The sequence below is a fragment of the Rhinoderma darwinii genome, chromosome 7 (genome assembly GCF_050947455.1).
Source record: "Rhinoderma darwinii isolate aRhiDar2 chromosome 7, aRhiDar2.hap1, whole genome shotgun sequence".
Taxonomy (NCBI): domain Eukaryota; kingdom Metazoa; phylum Chordata; class Amphibia; order Anura; family Rhinodermatidae; genus Rhinoderma; species Rhinoderma darwinii.
The window spans coordinates 70,109,154-70,126,289 of NC_134693.1; the positions used below are offsets into that span (position 1 = coordinate 70,109,154).

Below are 17,136 nucleotides of genomic sequence, written 5' to 3' on the forward strand. Positions count from 1 at the left end.
TAACACAATCTGCCATTATATGACTTGTATTCCGTTTTTTATTTAGCCGTTTTCCCCTCTAACATGTAATCTGATCCTTCAGTGAACGGATAGTCGGTTTGGAGGGGGGGGGGGGGGACGACACTGATAAGTGAAGAGGTCCTATTCTTGGCATGGACTCTCCCATGGAAGCCTATGGTCGCTTCCGTAAATATGGACAGCTACGGATGTGCATCCGTAAACCGTCCGTATTTACAGAAGCATTGCTATGCAACATGTTGGTGATATCATTCGCAGCCTCCCTCTTTTTTTTTTACGGATCCGTATATGCGGATGCATTACGGACCGTATTTGCGGATACCGTTCAGTATATAAGGATAAAATATGGATGACCATGGATCCGTATTTACGGATAATGACAATACAGTCGTGTGCATGGGGCCTTCTACCCCATGCACACGACCGTGCCCATAATTACGAGCATGGCCGCAGACAGTCGTCCCTTTTTACGGGCCGTGCTCCCATTATAAAGTATGGGAGAACGGTCTGTAAAAATACAAAAATAGGACATGTCCTATTTTTTTGGCAAGTGTCTACGGGAAGGTTTCAGTCGGCCATAGAAATAAATGGGCTCGTAATTACGGATCGTAATTACAGTCCTTATTTATGGGCGATTTTACGGTCGTGTGCATGGGGTCTTACCCTTGGCTTGTTGACCTTCATGCATCTCTATAAGGGGCGGGACAAAGGGTAGGTGGAGTAGACTAAAAAAAAAGCGATATTCTTTCTACCAATCAGTGTTTCCCTATATAAAAGAACAATAAGGATTGGAGGAGATAATTGCAACAGGGGACATTATCCATCTGACAACGATCAGCCTAAACGTCCGCAAATGAGAAAGGTGGTTATCACATTCTCAAACCACTAACTTGTCTCCCGTAACGGCTAAAGCCTGTTGATCATGGATTACCCTGTAGTTCCATAATATGGAGCTGCAGGTACTCCTTGTGGTGCCATATGATGCTACATCAAATGCAGTATGTGGGAGATTCTCCCCTAAAGAATACCTTTGTATGAAATCTGAGGTAAGGTAGTGCATTAGGTTTAATAGTGGACCATTTGTACTGTATAGAACATCATCTTTGTAGTGCACTGTAGAGTGGAAAATTGACAATTGTGTAAAGGAAATACTGTTTTTACAGTAACACTAAGGCCTCATGCACACGAACGTATTTTTGTCCTCCCGGGTCCTTGGTCACACGTATTCGACCCGTATTGCATCAGTATTTACGGACCCATGCCCGTAAATACGGGTCTGGTGTCACCCGTATTCCACCCGTATTTACGGGCACGTTTCCGCTGAAAAATTACACTGCAGTAATTGGCAGCCCTTCTCTCTATCAGTGCAGGATAGAGAGAAGGGATAGCCCTTTCCGCAGAAGTAAAAGAAATTCATACTTACCCGGCTGTTGTCTTGGTGACGCATCCCTCTCTTGACATCCAGTCCGACCTCCCTGGGTGACGTGGCAGTCCATGTGACCGCTGCAGCCTGTGATTGGCTGCAGCGGTCACATGGGCTGAAATGCCATCCTGGGAGGCCAGACTGGAGGAAGAAGCAGGGAGTTCTGGGTAAGTATGAACTTCTAATTTATTTTTTTTACAGGTTGATCTATAGTGTGATCGGAAGTCACTGTCCAGGGTGCTAAAACAGTTACTACCGATTGTTTAACTGTTTCAGCACCCTGGACAGTGACTATTTACTGACGTCGCCTAGCAACGCTCCAGTAATTACGGGTGCACACACGTAGTCACCCGTAATTACGGGAGCCCCATAGACTTCTATGGGCCTGCCCGTGCCGAAATAGGACATGTTCTATATTTTTCACGGGCACTTTCCCGTAAGCATACGGGGAGGTACCTGTGGCGAATAGAAGTCCATGGGCCCGTAAAAATGTGCCGTAATTACGGGCGTTTTTACGTTTGCGTGCATGGGGCCTAAAGAGTACAGAACATCCCTGAAAAGAATGGTAAGTAATTGATGCAAGAGGGTGCCATTTCCATATGCTAAATGGGGTTGTCCTGGTAGGACTACTTTAAAAAAATAAAAAATAATAATTGCTTTGCAGATACTAAAATACATATGGACTCTTGCAGGTCATATTTTAAGGGGTAGTTCACACAGATTTTTGCAGGCAGGAAAAAATCTGACTCAAAATTCCTTTTCCCGCATATTTGTGGCTGCAGAGTTTTTCGCCCTTGGCTGTTGAATTTAACGCGAGGGCCGCAGGTAAAAAACGCTCAGAAACAAGAGTCGCAGGTTTTTTTTCCCATTGATTTTGATGGTAGGTCAGAGGTGGAAACCGCTGGAAAAAAAGGTCGCTTTTTTTTCCATGAGCGGTCAAATGTTTCCCTGTAAAAAACAAAAACAAAAAAAAACCGCCTCTGTTTTACATTCAAATAAATGGGGGGCAATTTGGGCCGTTTTTAAGGCACCGATTCCAACGCGGTTTCCACGTCAAAATCAGCGCCAAAAAAAACTGTGAACTGACCCTAAGTTACCCAGTTTACAACAAATGTTAGCAGTGAAAACCTACAGTACACCTATAGGAGATGCAAAATAATGCGATCATATTACCTCAACAGAATATTTATAATGTGTAAAATCATGCAAAAAGTTCACCATTTCTAAAAAAGCTCTAAAATTACTTTAATCCTTTTTCATTATTATATTTCTTTTTGATAAAGATGCTGTGCAAGGTCGATGCATATGGTTATTCATATATCATTCAACTTTGCTCACCCAGTTATTATGTATGAGGTCACATTTCATGCGTGTCAGCTATGACTGGTCACACACACACACACAAACACAGAGGTGCAGTTACCGACTAGCTTTATAAACCGCTCCTCCCCGCTCCCACAACCCAGACTCACTCTATCTAGATATACACTCTAATCTTGGGTCCATTCATCCAATAAAGAGACAGAACATTTCCAGATCAGATGTAGTTAATCTGTCAGCTATCTCTCTTCACTTTCTGTTAACACATCTGTGGCGCTCTAATTTCAGTTCAAGAGAACCCCAGAAGGTCCTGGTACTCTGGCAGTACTTTGGACGTGAAAATGCCCCTGCATTATAGCCATCTGAAGTCGGCCTTAAGGTGGCCATATACATCAATATGTATGATGACTTCCCAACTTGCCCTCGACGGCAGAGCTCAAGGGAAAGAAGGGTCGGGCATGTTGAATTTCAACATGCCCGATCCTTTTGTTAATTATTAGATAAGAAGCTGCCAGAAGGTTCTTGCAACGGCTTTCTCGGAGAACACATGCACACTTGGCCGAGCTGAGCATGCACGTGCATTGGGCAGTTGGGAGGAATAGCTGTCGACAGCTATCTAAAATGTATGGCCAGTCTTAGGCACTATAAATAAGGTGTGAATAAATGTTAACTTCATAAGCACTATGTATTGTATTTGCATTATGTTGTATTTGCTCTATCAATGACACCGGCAGCATTACTGCCAATAGGCGTCTGGAAGCCACTTATATTCCTGCTTGGCTGACAGCTAATCTACTGTCTATTGACAAGGTTTGGTCCTTTCTTCCTCTGTAAATATCCCTCTGATATTTAAGCCTTCCACTTACCCAGGGTAGGTTGGGATGGCCGTAGGTGGTACTGCTCGCACAGCCCCATACACAGTCCTCCCACGTCCCCTTAAGTGTGCCCCTCTAAAGGCTGCTGCTGTTGTGGCTGCAGCAGCAGTAGGGTAGGGAAAACCAGGAACTGCAGAAAGAAAAGGAGGAGGATAGAGGAAGAGGAACATAGAAAAATGAGACACAAAACCAAAGCATCATTGGCATATCAAATTTGTCACTTTTACTTTCATTGTACATAGAAAAACAATATAACAACATGTTTCGGATGGCCAGAAGGGAGTTTAAAAAAAAAAAAAAAAAAAAAAAAAATAGAAAATGTGTTCATGGCTATTCCTAGCACTTCCATGTATTCCTATGGACTGTAACGGTCACATTTAAAATGACTATATTAAAGATGTCAAACTACCAAACGTCTGTGTGTAGCCCCCGGTCAAAACTGGCATATGATCTGCAAAAAATGATGGTTCAGTGCACAGAGTGCGTGTTACTATACTCTATATGGGGTGAAACATTTGACTGGCACTGTATTTAGAAGCTTTATAGTCATCACTTTATATGGGGGCAGGAAGCTTTCGCCAGCTGTGACTTGCATTTTGTAGTTGCCACTCTTAGGGTGGTCACACGTGGTATACTTGCTTTGTAATTCCACAGCCTAAAACATACACTGCGGAAAACTTTACATTGTATGCCCATGGTAAAAATATTTTGCAACGCACAAACTAGAGAAATCTTTCCGAGTTGCCGAATATCTTCACAAAAGCATACGTTGCAGTTTTTCCCAGCATATTTTTGTGGAAATAGAAAGAAAATATGCCACGTGTGACTGCACCCTTAGGGAAACAGTGAAAGTACCTAAAAGAGCATCACATGATTTGCCCCTGTGGCACATACGAGTGCCCTTTAATTGTGGCTGTAGGCACGGTGACTACACTGTATACAGAGGAAGGCATGTGGCTGGCACTGCAATAAGGGGTCTTTGTGGTCATCACTGTATAAGAAGGCAGTAAGCTTTTTCAGTGTGATGTGCTGTTGCTGTGACTATACTTGCAGCTGGCACATGGCACAAAGGGCAGGGAAAGTCCATGACAAGGCAGAAAACAATGTGCCCAAACATGCTGCAAGCGGAATCCACATTACGCGGTCATTGTTGTAGGTTGGCTCTGCAGTAGTGCGAAGGGGGGAGTCTGGTTCTGTAGCTGACGGGAGGCCTGTCCTGTAGTCATGGAGGGGATGCTGTTTATGGTTGGCTCGGAGAAGGGGGTAGCACTGTAGCAAAGGGGTAAATGTTTTACAGCCAGAGGCCTTTTAAAATATACAGATTCTCCTTGCAGAGATGCCACATGACAAAATGTATGTGAGGGCACAGGAGCACTCCTCAGATGATAGATGCTCTTTAAAAAGAATCCACTATATGCCATTACAGGATTAATCTAGGAGTTTGGTTGGCTCTAAGTGGCTTGTGTATTCCGATCACCGTAACTACTTACACCAACCAACATGCCTAAGAGGGTCACACATTTGTACTGAAGTTCAAAATAGTCTATGATAAAGTCAGACGCATTTCATCTTCTCCAATCCCAGTGTAAAGGCATTTTACAATAGCAAGAATAAAGTGCCCAGAGAAATTCTGGCAAGTTTTCAAGGGCCCATTCCACTCCATACTTACTGATCAATGGAATGTACGTGTTAACCCCTCGAGGACCTTGGAGGGAGACACCAGCCTCAGTTGCCAAAGAGACATCAGCTTGAAGTCCAGGTGCAGCTAGGAAAAAATAAAAAATTTGACTTTTTGAAAAACCCTTTCAACTTTTTTTTTTTAATTATTATTACAGTAACTACACCATTGAAAACACTTTTCAGGTTGCATAATTTGTGTATTAATTTTTTTCCCTTAACCCTTTAAGAACACGGTCTATTCTGGTCTCCACGCATTGTTTTGTTACGTTCAAAGATCCATCAATTATTTTTCTTAAGACGTAGCCGTATAAGGGCTTGTTTTATGTGGGAGGAGAGGTTTCAATGCTACCACTTTGATATACCTATAACTCATTAACTATTATTATTTTAATATTTTTTTGAGGGGGTAATACACAACTTATTTGATGGGTCTTTTAGTGTACGCCTCTACCAGATGTGTTTAATTTTATTGGATAAAGAATAAAATCCAGCACTTCATGATAAAACTGAATATTTTATTTCCTAATTTAAAATTTGTGTCAAATGTACTAACAACGCTGATGCGTTTTGAGCCGGGCCCTTAGTCATAACAATGATTGCAACATATTAGGCCTTATTCACATGACCCGACCGAGTCAGAGTGTTGGCCAATAAAATCAGCCGGTTTGCATCCGTTTTGCATCCATTCCGGGCCGGGCATATCTGGAAAGTGACATCCGGTGCAACTCCTGAAGGGGAATCCCCATGTGGCCGGTGATTCCACTTCAGGAAAAGCCCCAGTCGTCTGTGTCCATTTATGGATACTGAACGTTACTGGCTTCGCCTGGCGTGGGGATTTCGCTCCTTCAGGGAGCTAAAGTGGGGCTAGCACATAGCAGAGCAGGTAGATACCTCCCTGCTCTGCTATAGTGGCGTCGCTACAGAAGGGCCATGGGAGGTGTCGCCGGGCCAGGGCGCTTTTAAAACAAGCAGGGGAAGGGAGCCAGCGCAGTGCTCCCATCCACCTGCTGTACACCCGGGCCCTGCCACACAGTACTCCTCTATACAGCAACCCCAGAAACTTACCTCCAGCGTACAGCGATTCGTTCTAATGGCATAAACTCCTCCTCCTCACATGCATTCTGCGCTGTGAGGAGAGAGCGAGCGACGGTAGACACGGCAGTCACTCGGGACACATTCCGGTGTTGGCCATGTATTACCCGGCCCCATAGACTTTTATGGGAGCAGGGCGGCCGGGTGAACAGCCGAAAATAAGGCATGTCCCATTTTTTGACGGCCGGTTTTCCCGGCCCGTCAAAAAAATCGGTCGTGTGAATAGCCCCATTAGGGGTCTATTGTTCCTACTGCAGCCGAGTGACAGTCGTTTTATGAACGGCCGTCACCCGGCCGGGAAACCCTGTCGTGTGAATAAGGGCTTACATGGTTTAAAAACAAAACACATACTAAGGCCCCATGCCCACTTCAGTTTTCTCCTTCAGGGTGCCATCCGTTTTTGTCACCGATAGCAGCCTGAACCCATTCATTTCAATGGGGCTATGCACACTTCAGTTTTTTTGACGGTCCGTTGCTCCATTCCGATCCAAAGTAGAGCATGTCCTACTTTGGTCCGGGATTCCGTGACCGTGAGGCCCATGCAAGTCAATGGGGCCGTCAAGAAAACTGAAGGCACACGGAAGGCATCCGTGTGACATTCGTGTGTGACGGAGCCGTTGCCTAGCAACAGCCGGGCGGGCAGTAAAACATTACAGAAATATTACACTAATCAGCAGCCACTTGTCTCTATCAATCACTGATAGAGAAAAGAGGCTGCTGATTAAAAATAAAAAAAAAATCAGTTCATACTTACCCGGTCGTTGTCGTGGTGACAAGTCCCTCTTCTTCCTCCAGTCCGACCTTCCAGAATGACGCAGCAGCCTGTGATTGGCTGCAGAGGCCGCTGCAGCCTGTGATTGGCTGCAGAGGCGGTCACGTGGGATGAAGCGTCATCTCTGGATGCCGGCCTTCTGACGTCATCCTGACGTTTGTGACCGCCACTACAGTCTGTGATTGGCTGCAGTGGCGACATAAATGAAACGTCATCGCTGGAGGCCGGACAGGAGGAAAGTAAGTCTAAAATGAAAAAAATTTATTACATTAAAATTTTATTTTCCGCGCGCCGAGCATGGTACTGTCAAGGGGGATGAAAGAGTTACCGGCGATCAGTGCAGCCCATTAACTCTTTCAGCACCCTGGACAGTACCATGCTCGGCGCACGGAAACACGGAGTGCACACGGCCGACAAAACGGACCCGTCACAAACGGCCGTGAAAACCGTGTCGGAAGTGTGCAGGAGGCCTAATCCAAATTACAATACTAGTTAGGCTTCGTTCACATCTTCGTTGGGGTCCCATTCTGACGTTCCGTCTGAGGTTTCCATCAGAACAGGACACCGAGAAGACAAACTGACACCGACGGAAACCAGAGGTTTCTGTCGGTGTCAGTTGGTCTCTGCTCAGGGTCCCATTCTGACGGAAACCTTAGACGGAACGTCAGAACGGACCCCAACGCAGATGTGTACACAGCCTTACATGACAATACCTACGTCATCCAGGTTTAAGGTGTATGGTTATCATAAATTAGAGTTTTATAAACAGGAAAGGCATAATAAAATTCTAGCAATGATACAATAAATCATTTTTATACTTCAATTCTGCTGGGTACTGTGTGTTGAACGTCTTGCCACTCCTGCAATAGTACGTTGGGAGCGGTACTGCATTCCCACATTCCAAAGTTGTATTGCGGCGATGTCATACTGTCACTGCAATGGACAGAGTGGTGACAGAACTGTGATGGCAGTTGTCATGGACAGCAGACCATCTCTGTCATCAGCCAGGAAACCAAATCAGAGCGGTCCCATGCCGGCGATCGCTGTGATTGCTCTGTCAATTCTTACAGACCAATCACAGCACTTTAGCAGTGACAGTTTAAAATTGTGTTGTAGTGACAAAAAAAAAAGGAACAAAAAACTGTGATGGCAGCTGTCATGAACAGTTGACTATCTTGGTCATCGGCCAAGGGACCAATCAAAGAGGTCCCTTGCTGTCTATCACTTTGATTGGTCTGTCAATTCTGACAGACCAATCACACTATTTAGTAAAAAGAAACTGGCTAGATCCGGTCACCAGCTCTGATCCCTTGTGTGTGTGTGTGTGTGTGTGACAGAAATCTGAGGAAATAAAGTTGCATGAAGAGCCAGTTAAGTGAAGAAAAACAAATAGTTATCCCCTACTGTGATAACTAGACCCCTCTCACAGCCCCACTGTGACCCTACCTTTTTTTAAACGTTTGTTTTTTTTAAAAAAATTTATTCTTTCAAACACACAGTTTGTGGGTTTGTTAGTTTGTGATCGTTCAGGATTTTTTTGAAAACCCCCCAAACAAAACAGTGAATATGTTTTAGCACCTATATTCCGCAAAGGAGGCTTATGCTATGGTCTGCTCTGACACAGACCGTGACAAGGAGTTCCACATTTTTCGGTCATTTTCCTCCAGTGATATTGAGGAACCACCTCAAAAGGTGCAGAATGGGTGGCGTTGAGTCAGCCCACTGCAACCCACATCATCTGGCTGCACCCCTCCATCTATAGACCCGATATTCCTGATTATGTTTGCTCCTTCAGGTATAAAAGTGGACACCATGGGTTAGAGGGAAATGGATTTTAAAAAAAAAAGAACAAGATCTTCTGAATGGATTGATTTGCACAACTATTAAATCTACTTATACGCAACACAGTTTCTGGACACTCGTTCCAACTCCCATTTTGCCAGAACCCTGACATGGGAACCTATTGATTCATTTGAGATCTTGACATTCTGGGGGCTTTTGTTAAAATATGGGCCGTATAAAGAAACCCACAATTAGGTCATATTGGACTACAGACATCTTCTATCATACCCAATGTACCGGGCTGTAATGCCCAGGAAACGTTTTGAGGCCAACTTAAAATGCTTGCATTATAGTGAGAACTCCCTGTGGTCACCCCCCAATGACCCTGACTGACTGAATAAAATAAGGCCGCCAATACATTTTCTGAACATAAAACTCCAGGTGGAATAGATCACAGAGAAAAATATATGCATCGACGAGTCCCTAGTCCACTTCAAAGGGAGACTCTGCACTTTCACCAATATTTACCCAAAAAAAGTTGATATGGTATAAAAATAGATACGCTCTGCGAATGACTCCAGATACACCCACTGATACGGTTTCGATATTCTGCATCCCCAAATGGTTCAATACCGTTGTTTCATGTATTTCGATACTTAGCTGTGGGATACAGTCATTGCCGCGCTCCTGAGTCCTGACAACAAGTGCACACGTTCAGGATGATGCGATGCGGCCGGCACTGCACTAATGATTGCCGGCACTGAAGACCGAACATGGCGACCACACTGCGAAACACCCCCGTGTTCTGTCCTCCATGCCTGCGCAGCCGCTTATTATAGTGCAGCGCCGTCCGCATCACCTCAGGCTGATCACGCAAGCACTCCCTCTCAGGAGCGGGGCAATGACTGTATTACACAGCCACAGCCCCGCTCCATAGCGGCGGCGATCAGAGAAACCTCATTTCCGCCGCTATTCCCCTGAATGTTGCGATCACAGCGGACGGCAGCATTCAAGAGGAAAGTGAGAAGGGGGGATGTCCCTGGATCGAATCACAGGGAATTCCTGTGACGCGATTGAGGGACATACCATATATGGGCAGACAGCCCAGGGTCCATTGAAGGACCCCAGGGCTGTCCTACCATATTTCCTGTTAGGGCATACTTAGGTATGTCCTAACAACTGCGTGTGTACTATCAGTACACAGGCTAATGTACTGGCATATAGATATATGCCAGTACATTAAAGTTTCAAAATAAAGTAAAAACAAAGTAATGTTAAATAAAAAGAAATACACATACTCCTTTTTTACAATAAACATTAAAATATACACATATTGGGTATTGGCGCGGCCGTAATAACCTTCACAACTATTTTTTTGCATAATTTAGGATGTGTACACTGTAAAAAAATTAAATAAAAACTGCTTTCTATCACTTATTATGGGGCACGAGGTGCGATGAATTTAACCTCCATGTGCCTTACATTAATAGTAATTAATCGCATCATGTTTCTCAGTCATAATGGGTTAATATGTAAGGTACATGATGGGGTTAATTACTATTAATGTGAGGCACATTCAAAATTCATCATCACCTCGCGCCTCACATCAGAAAACGGATGAACTTTTTTAAATTATTACTGTTGGCAAAGTATCGTTTTGGTATCGAAATCGCAATACTACACAAAGTATCGGTATCGAAGTCCAAATTCTGGTATTGTGACATCCCTAGTAGTCTGTGGCACAATTTGCTGTAACCAGCGTGGCCTCCAAAAACCACTTAACTGATAAATTGAGTGCCGGTGAATGCAGAGCATTGTGCAGTGGCCAGATCATGCTCATGAAGTTTATGGGCAAAAAAGACGTCCTGATGCAGACTTCTATTCATGGCGAGGACACCGGCCTGGTCCCAGTACGTGGGGCGAGCGGCACAACAAGGGCCTCAATCAGGAATTTGTGCCCCATACAGGCAAGGAGTTTGGGCCACATTCCATTACTGAGGGCTGGGCAACGAAAAGTGGTGCGCTCGCGTTTTTTACGTTATGCGCGTTTACATTAATGGACATCCGTACCAAAATCAGTTAACTAAACCATGGGTCAGGAATATGACCGGTTAATGCCCTGGATTTAATAACCGTTATGCACCGATTTTATTAAATTCAGGCAAAAACGTATCCCACTGTATGGCATACAGTGGGATACGTTGCCCAGGTATTAGCCCTGGGGAAACGGTCCATAAATTGCCAGTGACTGAGTAGCTTTCACAGGGCAGATATTCTACTAGAGCTCTGCTCAGGGACTCCGATACTGTTCCTTATGTCCATATATGGACAGTGATGTCATGAGCTTCCCCAGGGCCAAAGTCCATGAGCAGAGCTCAGCCTGGGGACTCCATCATTGTGGAAGCTCCTGACATTACTGTCCATATAGTGTTGACAAAAGGATAAAGGATGGATCCAGCGCTGAGACCAATGTGTCTGTTAAAATCGAAAACCTCTTCCAAGTTTTATTCCAAAAGAAAAGATAGTTTAAAATTGACAATAGGTGTTTTCCAAAGTACAATGGCTAATTGAAAATATAGGCGGTGCCTACACGTTTCAGACGCGAACTGCGTCCTTAGTCATGGCTTTTAGTTATGTCCATATAGTGTTGTCAGTAGCATGGTCTACTACGCTATTCCTTCAAAAAAAAAAAAAAAAAGGTAAACCCCATTCACATGATTGTAATTCGTAATGAATTTTCAGCGCGCAATCCGCACCGAAAATAGGTTTTAGCCATGTCCCAATTTTAAAGCAAATTGTTCTTCTATTACTCTTCCAACCTACATATATTTGGTCTTGTTTTTCTCTGAACACGGTCTTCCATATTGTGTAAAAAATAAATAAGTGATATATTTAACTTTTTTAAAAAGGAAAAAAAAAAAAAATGTGAAATTTAATTTTAGGTTATGTTTTTTTTACATCTGGTGCATGCCACTGGGTAAACACACCTGAATACATATTTGGCAACTTCTGCAGACTTCAGCTATACTAAATGTTTGCGCATTTTTTACACGATAGACGCAAGTTGGAGCTTACAATCAATGGTGCGCAAACTGGCTTATGGAGAGCAAATTCATAGATATCTTTGTGCATGCAGCCAAAGTCGCCATGTAGCCCCAGCCTAAAACTGTACAATACATCAATATATATGATATAAAAGATATAGATAAAGAGATAGGTAGAGAGAATAAATAAATCTTTATTTGCATAACAAAAAATAAATAAAATCGAAATTTAGATGGTTATAATATCTTCATATATCTATCTACCTCATATATATTGATATATAGTATTGTTTTAGGGTGGGGCTACATGATGATTTTGGCCACGACCCAGATCTCATGGGCAAAAATCGCTTTGTCCAGTAGCCTACATCGCAAATAAAATAACCGCGACCATATTCATGGTCATTACTTGCCATGTAGGTTACATAACATAGCGATCATTGGCCGTGCGACATGTCATGACCAAATTGCCGTGTAGCCCCAGTCTAAAACTACCGTATATCAATAAGATAGATAGGAGATATTATTATAATAACCTTTATTTATAGGACACAACAAATCTGAAATTCGTTAGATAGATGATTATCATAATATCTTTATTATGGACTAGATAGATAAAGATATTTAATGGAGAAAAAAAATCTATATATATGGGGTGGGGACACACTTTTTTTTTTTTTTTTATAAGTCCTGCCGTGTGTCCAAACAGCAGTTTAAGACCACATATGGGCTATTGCCATACTCGGGAAAAATTGCATTTAAATCTTGGGGTGTTTTTTTTCTTTTATTCGTTGAAAAATTGAAAATTTCTGTTTTAATATAAAAAATAAATAAATTGATTTTCACAGCTTAATTCAACTAAATGTAGCAAAAAACCTGTGGGGTCAAAATGCTCACTATACTCCTAGATGAATTCCTTAGGGGTGTAGTTTTGGCGCCACAAGACCTCTTCAAACCGGACTAAAATATATTCTAATAAAAAGGATGCCACAAAATATAAAAGCTGCGCCTTAATTTCGAATGCCTGAACATAAAACTCCATTGCCGTGTCGCGTTTGCAATGCACTGGAGGGATGAAAACCGAGGAAACCCCCCAATAGTGACCCCATTTTGGAAACTACACCCCTCAAGGAATTTTTCTAGGGGTAAAGTTAGCATTTTGACCCCACAGTTGTTTTGCTGAATTCATTGGAATTAGTCTGTAAAGGTAAAAATCAACTTTTTTTCTGAAAGAACTTAGACATTTTTAATTTTTACAAGGAAAAAAAGAGAAAAAGCACCCCAACATTTGTAAAACAAGTTCTCCTGATTACGTAAATACCCCACATGTGGTAATAAACTGCTGTTTGGACCCACACCGGGGCTAAGAAGGGAAGGAGCGCTATTTGGCTTTTGGAGCACAAATTCAGCTGGAATAGTTTTTGGGTGTCATGTCGAATTTGCAAAGCCCCAGAGGGACCGAAACAGTGGAAGCCCCCCAAAAGTAACCCCATTTGGGAAACTACACCACTTAAGCAATCTAGGGGTATAGTGAGCATTTAGGCCCCACACGTCTTTTGCAGAATTTATTAGAATTAGGCTGTGAAAATTAATATCAACATTATTTCCACTAAAATGTTGCATTTTTTCAATTTCACAAAGGATAAAGGAGAAAATGCCGCCCAACAAGCAATTTCTCCCGAGTACGGCTATACCCCACATGTGGTCATAAAGGTTTTATCATCCGAAAGTAATTAACCCTTTCCGAACTGATCCATGTTTTTCTTTTTCGTTTTTCCTCCCCGCATTCCGAGAGCCACAACTTTTTTATTTTTCAGTCAATAGAGTGGTGTGAGGGCTTATTTTTTGCGGGACGAGCTGTAGTTTTTATTGGTACCATTTTTTGGTACATAAGACTTTTTGAGCACTTTTCATTACACTTTTTGCTAGACTTAAGGTGACCAAAAAACTGAGATTTTGCAGTTTAAAATTCTTTATTTTTCACGGCCTTCACCGTATGAGTTAAATAATGGTATATTGTAATAGCTTGGACTTTTACGGACGCAGCGATACCAATTTTGCGTATTTTTTTACATTACTTTAGAGAAAAAATGTGAAAAGGGTTTATTTTTGGACTTTAAATATTTATTAAATTTTTTCCACTAATAATAACTATTTACTTTTGTTTTTACATATTTATTAGTCCCCATAGGAGACTTGAACCAGCAATCATTAGATCACTGGTAGAATACACTGCAATACTAATGTATTGCAGTATATTGTGATTTTTACAGGCTCCTGTAACAGCGTGATCGCTGTTTCTGTCCGTTAGTCCCGGGTGTCAGCTGTAATACAAAGTTGACACCCGCAGCGTATGGCGCGGGCTCAGCGCGTGAGACGCTCCATATATCCCACACCACGACATGCTATTAAGTCATGGTGCGCGAAGGGTTTAATGCGCAGTGGATGGTGCAGAGTGAAAATTAACATTTTCCACTGATGTGCCATTTTAGTGCACTATATGTTGTGCCCAGTTTGTGCCACAAATACCACATAAAATATGAACCGGGTTCTACCGGGTATGGCGATGCCATATCGGTGGACATAAAACGGCTGTTTGGGCACGCTGTAGGGCTCCGAAGGGAGGAACGCCATTTGGCTTTTGGAGCGCATATTTTTCTTGGTGGTAGCTCTGGCGTTTTGCTGGTATTTCAGTTTATAATGTGGGGGCACATGTAGGCTGGGCAGAGTACATCAGGGAATAATAAGAGGGTCTAATAATGGGGTAAATAAATAATAATCCACAGATATGTGGCCAGTGTCGCACTTCTAAATTGCACCCGATCCTATCCGCTTTTGGAACGCTCTGCACATTTTGCATCGCCATAATCTGGCAGCCGGAACTTTTTTTATTTTTTCACCACCGGAGCTGCGTGAGGGCTTATTTGTTGCAGGACAATCTGTAATTTTCATTGGTACCATTTTGGGGTACATGCGATTCTGTTGATCACTTTTTATGCCATTTTTCGGCAAGCCAGGTGACCAAAAACCATAAATTCTGACAATGATTTTTATTTATTTTTGACGGCGTTTACCCTGGGCTATAAATGAACATTATACTTTATTCTGCGGGTCGGTACGATTACGGAGATACCATATGTATATACTTTTTTTATGTTTTGCAGCATTTGCGCAATAAAATAACTTATTTAGAAAATAAATTATTTTTTGTGTCACTATATTCTGAGAGCCATAACTTTTTTATTCTTCAGTCAAAAAAAGCTGTGTAAGGGCTTGTTTTTTGCGGGATGGGTGGTAGTTTGTATCGGTACTATTTTGGCATACATGCGACTTTTTGATCACTTTTTATTGCATATTTTGGGAGGGGTGGTGACCAAAAAATAGTGATTCTGGCATTGTTTTTCGTTTATTTTTTTTGCGGTGTTCACCGTGCGGGAAAAATAATATTATAGTTTTATAGTTGGGGGTCGTTACGCGGTGATACCAAATGTGTGCTTTTTTTAAATGTTAATTTTTTTCCTATAATAAAAGACTTCTAAACAAGAAATGCTTTTTTTTCCCCTATAAATATCTTATAACTTTGATTTTTACACTTTTTTTAAAACATTTTTATTCTTTTTTTTTACTTTTTTCACTTGTCCCACTAGGGGACACTTAGACTTGCAGCTCTGATCGCTGCTGGAATACATTACACTACACACGTAGTGTAATGCATTCCAACTGTCAGTGTGACGTCACAGTCACACTGACAGGAAGCCTACGACGACCACCCTCCGGCTGTACATGGAAGCCCGGAAGCCATTGTCCGGTTGCCATGGGTACCATCGCCAGCACCCGTGATTTCACGTGGGGGCTGCCGGTCGGCGCTAAACATCTTAATTGTGGTGTTCAAAATCGAACGCCGCAATTAAGGGGTTAACTGATGAAATCAGCGGCGATGGGCCGGTGGTCGGCAACGGGGAATGCAGGGCAGACACCCTGCACAGTTAACCGCCGCTGCGGTGTAGTGCCTACTCTATCAAGTGCAGTATCTCATGGCAACCAATGCCGCTGCAACACACCTGTAGAGGGTGCAACCCAGAAGAATAGAAGCACCCTTGCTGCCAGTCTAAGCCGCCTTGGCTCTGGGCCACATTCCCCCCCCCCCCCCACTGACACACCACTGCAGTAGCAAAGACCACCACCACCACAATACCACAAAAAAGTGGACATATGGAAAAAGCTCTCCTTTCCTTGTAGTCTCCATTGCCAAACTTAACCCCTTAGCGCACCTTGACGTGACTGTACGTCGAGGTGCGGTGCTACACCGCAGCGGCGGTTAACTGTCAAAGCACAGACGTAACTGCACGTCAAGGTGCGCGAACTTACTGCTCACCTCGACGTACAGTCACATCAAGGTGCGCTAAGGGGTTAAGTTTGGCAATGGAGACTACAAGGAAAGGAGAGCTTTTTCCATATGTCCACTTTTTTGTGGTATTGTGGTTGTGGTCTTTGCTACTGTAGTGGTGTGTCAGTGGGGGGGAGTTGTGGCCCAGAGCCAAGGCGGCTTAGACTGGCAGCAAGGGTGCTTCTATTCTTCTGGGTTGCTCCCTCTACAGGTGTGTTGCAGTGGCATTGGTTGCCATGAGATACTGCACTTGATAGAGTAGAGATCCACTTTAAAGAGGTCGCGGTGAAGTGGCAAGTGGGCTTATACAGTTTGATCAAAATGTAAACTAAGAACCCCTCATGTTCATACATAGCAAAGTGGATGTGCGGTCCAGGTTCTTCTCTCTCCTTGTTAACCCCTTCCCTCTTTAGCCACTTTTGACCTTCCTGACAGCCTCATTTTCCAAATCTGACATGTTTCACTTTATGTGGTAATAACGTCGGAATGCTTGCACCTATCCAAGCGATTCTGAGATTGTTTTCTCGTAACACATTGGACTTTGTTACTGGCAAAATTTGCTCGATACGTTCAGTATTTAATTGTGAAAAACACCAAAATGTTAACAGAAAATTGATTTTTTTTTTATTTTTCTCAATTTAAATGTATCTGCTTGTAAGACAGGCAGTTACACCACACAAAATTGTTGCTAATTAACATCCCCCATATGTCTACTTCAGTTTGGCATCGTTTTTTGAACATCC

At 42.9% G+C, this 17,136-nt stretch overlaps 1 protein-coding gene across 5 annotated transcripts in view; it reads right to left on the bottom strand.

Moving 5' to 3' along the window:
* RBFOX2 (RNA binding fox-1 homolog 2) overlaps window positions 1–17,136 on the bottom strand; it is a 262,780-nt gene that overhangs the window by 106,449 nt on the left and 139,195 nt on the right. For all 5 annotated transcript variants that reach the window (XM_075833520.1, XM_075833519.1, XM_075833517.1 and 2 more), the window contains 2 exons: window positions 5,306–5,401; window positions 3,628–3,766 (listed from right to left, as the gene is read on the bottom strand). In XM_075833520.1, coding sequence (XP_075689635.1) covers window positions 3,628–3,766; window positions 5,306–5,401 — 235 coding nt within the window. The remainder of the gene's footprint in view (window positions 1–3,627; window positions 3,767–5,305; window positions 5,402–17,136) is intronic.